Genomic DNA, 5676 nt, shown 5'->3' on the forward strand with positions numbered 1-5676 from the left:
AATTATTAATCTGTAACATTTGATATTTTGAATAGGAATTATCACTCATAATGCACTCAATCATGTTTTCTCAGGTTTGTGTTCTCTTTCATGCAATATACAGCATTCATCAGGGCTCTTATCCAATTGTGTGCACATTTGGAGAAATAATTATCACATGTTCTTTTAAATATTTTGTCATACAGAATAGCATTTTTGTTCATTTTATGCCCAAACACTATTTTAAACCACGAGCAGTATATGATACAAATACTCAATAGCGTTTAAAGTGAGTTTTAAGTAAAAAGTGTACTATTAATCTTTTAAATTGTGACATTTAGCTTGATGAAACCTGTTGCTCTTATCCACATGCACCATTAAAAAGGAAAGTACACGTTTGACAAGTAAATTTTATTTAAGAAAAATGTAAACAGATTAAACGTTAAACAAAGTACTAATGTATGTAGTGCAAAAAATTTATATAAAGAAAAATATAAAGACATATATAAAGACAAATTTAAAAGTAAAGAATGTACACCAAGCAAACTTTAAATATGAAAATGTATGTAGTGCAAAAAAAATAAAAATATAAATAAGACATATATAAACATTTAAAAGTAAAAAATTTACACTAAACAAACTTTAAATGTTGTGCACAAACGTATGTAGTAGAAAAACATTCACAGGAAAAACAAGTTAAAAAATTAACTATTTCCGTGAAGTATGGACTAGGGAGGTTTTAGTCGGGCAGAGAGTTCTGTTCTTGTCAGTTCTGTCACTGTTCTGTTCTGTTACTCATCGCCTGTACAAGCATCCCCATGACGTTGAGAAAGGCTTGATTGAATGCAGCCGTTTGTGCATTTTCCTCCCTCCTTAAGGCCGCTTCCTGCTCCCTTGCTTGCCGGGCCTCATCTATTGCCATCTGCAAATGTAGCTCCCTCTGTGCCCGGTTCAGCTCCTGCTGTTGAATATCAGCCACCTGCATCTCTCTTAAAACAGCAAGATGCTCCTGATGGTGCATGTTCCGTTTCCTCTTGCCTGGACACAAAGAAAGAAAAGTTATAATTGTGATTTTTTTTTTTCTAAAGGTTTTTGCTAAAATCAAAAAAAAAAAATTGAGAGTTAAAATAAAGCTTATCACATATCATCGATTAATTTATGAAAGAACTGTTCATTAACAACCCCATGATCTACAGTGTGAACTAATCAAAGTTACAGTAGCTAGCAATAATGTATTTATGGTGAGCAACAGGATTTCATGATATATCCAATTTTAGTGCAGGCTTTTAAAACGACATAAGAAAAGGATTAGGTAAGCTTAGTCTAAATATATGATCTGTAACATTAAGTGTTTTAGTCATATTTTCATCAGTGGTGGACAAAGTACACAAATCAAGTACTTGAGTAAAAGTACAGATACATATAATAAAATATTACTCCAGTAAAAGTACTCCTTTTTCAATGTTACTCAAGTGAAAGTACAAAAGTACTCTCGTACTATATGTACTTAAGTAAAAAGTACTGAAAGGTAGATGTTTGCAATTTTATATAGGCTACTTAATTTCATTTTATATTAGCACATATTTTTTTTATAATCCTACTGCTCAAAATACCTGGGATTTTTTCCAAAATAACCACTATATGGAGTCAAGATATATTTTTGTTGTTGATATGGACTATGTTGATGAGAGTAATGTTCACTGTGAAGCTTACACTGTGATGTACCTGAGAGAAAACAGAGATGACCATCTGATTTTCACCAATAAGAAAAAAGTATTTTAAAGTTTGTTGTTTTACAGAACATCACAGTTATATATGACATGATAATAAGGCCTGAAGTTAGTATAATATAATTTAAAAACACCCCTGGCCAAACGGGGTGCATCTCTTCCCACTTTGATAATTACTGTAGTTACCATGTTCTGAACATCACATCCTTTCACATTTTTTTCTCCCCAGATGTAATATGTATATATATATATAGGTGGTTGAATAAAAATATTTGGACATCATTTATAAAAATTACCTCAACTTAGCACCAGCAAGCTTGTTAGCTAGACAGTTAGCATCAGCTAACAATATTACTTTTTTTTCAGTACTGTTATGAATAAACATTCATGTCTGTCTACTCGTTAATTTAATCCACCACTGTATTTCATACCTGGTACCACACTCTCTGGTGTCCTGCTGGTGCTGCTGGAGGTTGCTGGTGGTGACGCTGCTATCACCAGTTGGGACGTTGAGGCATCACTGCATGGAGAAAGTGCTAACGAGTCAATCGTAGACAGTGCATCTGAAACAAAAAGTTTGTACAATGTTTGTTAATGCACAAATTACAGCAACACAAATCAAACTAGCAACAATAACAAATCCAGAACATTTACATAATAATAGAATAGGCATACATTAATATATTGTACACAACTTTACATACCATCCTCGATTGTGTTGTCCAACAACGAGGTGGCCAAGTCCAGGGCACCCTCTCTCACATTGCTCGCAGGTCGACTTCCGTAGATAGCGTCCATTTGGTCGAACCACTTCCACGTTCTTCTGTTTGCACCACTCCGGCCGTTGTGATCCTTTATGGCTCGGTAGTCACTTTTTAGTTTTTTTAATTTGTCCCTACACTGTTTGCGGTGGTAGCCGTGTGCGGCTAAGAGCTGTGCTACTTCTTGGAACACTTTTTCATTCCGTGTCGCCCCATCCAGCTCTTGCTGTATCCGCTCCTCGGGAACCAACGAGAGGAACGTCTGCACCTCGTCCACTGACCACGATTCAGCCATTTCTTTTTTGAAAATTTTTTAATTCTTTTATCAAGTAAATACTCTAAAAACAGGTGCTACCGCGTTGGCTGTTGTCTGGCTATTTAAATCTAGCGGGTTTTAGTGTCTCGTGTCGCAAATACAATGACGCTGGTAGTGACGATTCTGTCTGACCAATCAGTGATCTGCAGTGTTTTTACGTCACATTTTAGTATCGGTACAGTACGCTTGGAACCTCAACAGAGGTGGTACCATTTAAAGCGAGCCGAAGCGAGCCGTTTACCGTACCATGCAGTGGAAATGCGCCATAACTGAGCCGTACCGAACCGAGCCGTACCGTACCATGCAGTGGAAAAGCGCCATTAGTGGCACACTATTAGCATGTGTGAAGACACATAAAGCATTCTAAAATAAAATGGATAAGGTTTGCGCAATGTCTTGAACAGAATGATACACATGTAGCTGTTCCACTGTCGCAGGAGCTCAGTTGTTTCGCTCCAATAACACTTTCATTAAAAACAAATTCCAAAAATGTACATTGTACATTTCTGTGTTGCCAAAAGTTGATACTGTTTCACTTATTTGATAAAATACTTTTGTCCTATTCAGACGGTCCAGATAATGATTGATCTGCTGACTCTCCTGTTTGACATTGTGTCTCCAGGACAGACTACATGTATCATCCATCTCTGATAGATGCCCAGTAAGGAATACCAGTAAGAACACTGTACAAATATTATACAATTTAGTGTTCTGTCTTTTAGAATGCAAGCTAAATATTCAAACAGAATACTCAATTTTGGTTTTTCTCTTTCCTCTCGGTACATTATCGGAGGATCGGTCTGCATTGCTGCAGAAAACAAACTTCAGTTGCAAGCTGAATGATTCTGACAGGCTGCAGTCTAAGAAATCAGGTCTGACACTGATTTCATCCACTGTCCACTAGAGCCTGACATTTTTTCGGGAATCCCACAGGAATTCCACGGGATGGAAAACAAAACCATTATTAATCACGTGATTGGGATGGGATTTTTTTTTTTTTTACAATGATTTTGCATAACAGTACCAACCTTTCAAACATGAACTTAACATTTTCCCTTGGAATTCATAAATGCACAACATGCATTACAGAACAACACTCTATATGTATTTGTTACCTTATCACATAGCCCCATGTAAAATAATATTCACATGCAATCAATGAACCGCCTTTAGTTCATAACATAGTCCCGAGCCCATACTGGTGCTCGTTTAACTCTAACCTGTCTTTCCAGCTGAGTCACTGGTGCAGTTTGCATTTTACAGTCATAATCAAAGTTAGTCAATTCCTGTGCCCCACTCTCCTCCTTCCCATAAGAGAAAGGTGTGAGGTGAGAAGCATTCCAAGTATGTCCATCAGACAGTTTGTAAGTGTAAGGACCAGTCTTTTGCAGTACTTCCAATGGTTTGGAAAATGCAGATTGGAGCTTAGGAAGGATACCTGGTCGCTTTACTCGAACAAAAGATCCTTGTTTCAATGACACTTCTGTCGCCCCACGCTTGCGATCAGTGTATGATTTGGAGCTCTTCTGCATGTGTTTCACTCGATCCACAATGTTCTGCGCACATGGTTGCTGAAGATGCTGCAGTTTCTGTAATCCTGAGATATGAAGTTTAGTGCGCATCGGTCTTGCATGTAACAATTTAGCAGGTGAACGCTGAGTAGTCGAATGAGGTGTAGCCCAGTATGCTTGTAAGAATTCCCTTGTGAATTCTTTCCATCCTTTGCCTTCCAAGGAAGCAGTTAGCAACGCATGCTTCAAAGTACGGTTAAAACGTTCGACCTCTCCATTGGCACGAGGATAATACACAGATGAAGTTCGATGCATAATTCCTCGGTAATGAAGAAACATCTCAAACTCACATGACATGAATTGAGAGCCGTGATCTGAGATCAGCTCCTTCGGGTTACCTTCACGGCTGAACACAGTCAACAGAAATTGAATAACCGCTGAAGAGGTTAGCTGAGGCATGAAAGCAATCTCTGGCCACTTACTAAATTAGTCCACTAAAGTTACAGCAAAACGACATTCTGCTGGAGCTTTGTCAAAGGGCCCCACAATGTCTATAAGTGAGTTTCTCCCATGCTCCATCTGGGAGGGCTACAGGCTGGAGTGGCGGAGTGCGAACGACTGCTGACTTGTCATGAGTTTGACACGTAATGCATGATTTAATGGCTGTCTCAACCTGGGCATCCATACCCGGCCACCAATACAGCTCTCTGAGTCTTTGCTTGGTTCTAACAATGCCTTGATGAGTATTGTGAGCCAATGCAGTGAACTGCCCATGCAAAGACTCTGGTACTGAAAGTCTGTGTGTGCCTCTTACTATGTAATCATCCTGTAGAGACAGTTCATGTTGAATTTTGAAGTATGGTAACAGATCAGGTCCTAGGCTCTTAGGAGATTTTGGCCATCAGTAAGTTACGTACTTCACTGTATATTGGGCAGGTAGCCCCTGCAGCTCTGAAATCATCAGCAGATATGGCCATGAGGATTGAAGTAAGTGCAACCACTTCCATGTCATCTTCCAGCACAGGGTCACTGCTCTGTAATGGCAAGCGAGACAAGCAATCAGCCGTAACATTTTCACGTCCAGGCTTGTACTTGATGTCGTAGTCAAAAGTCATCAACCTAGCTGACCACCGAGCAATCCGAAGTCCTGCTCGCCCTTGTCCCTTCGAAGTGAGCAGTGTTGTGAGTGGGCTGTGGTCTGTACGTAATGTAAAACGTCACCCCCACAGATAAGTTCTCCATTTCTCCGTTGCCCACACACAGCCTAATGCTTCCTTCTCAGTTGTGGAGTACTTGCGTTCAGCCTGTGTGAGGGTGCGTGATGCAAAAGCAACTGTCTTTTCAGACCCATCTGGGTGTATTTGGGTCAGAATGCCGCC

General features: G+C 39.3%; 1 protein-coding gene across 1 annotated transcript; it reads right to left on the reverse strand.

Moving 5' to 3' along the window:
• Positions 1 to 540: 540 nt before the first annotated feature.
• On the reverse strand, positions 541 to 2990 carry LOC122137286. The gene is made up of 3 exons (XM_042723043.1): positions 2414 to 2990; positions 2141 to 2272; positions 541 to 1017 (listed from the first exon to the last, which is right to left on the reverse strand). The coding sequence occupies exons 1-3, from the start codon at positions 2763 to 2765 to the stop codon at positions 755 to 757; spliced, it is 747 nt and encodes a 248-aa protein (XP_042578977.1). The 5' UTR covers positions 2766 to 2990; the 3' UTR covers positions 541 to 754.
• Positions 2991 to 5676: the final 2686 nt, after the last annotated feature.

Source organism: Cyprinus carpio, chromosome B4 (assembly GCF_018340385.1).
Source record: "Cyprinus carpio isolate SPL01 chromosome B4, ASM1834038v1, whole genome shotgun sequence".
Classification (NCBI taxonomy): domain Eukaryota; kingdom Metazoa; phylum Chordata; class Actinopteri; order Cypriniformes; family Cyprinidae; genus Cyprinus; species Cyprinus carpio.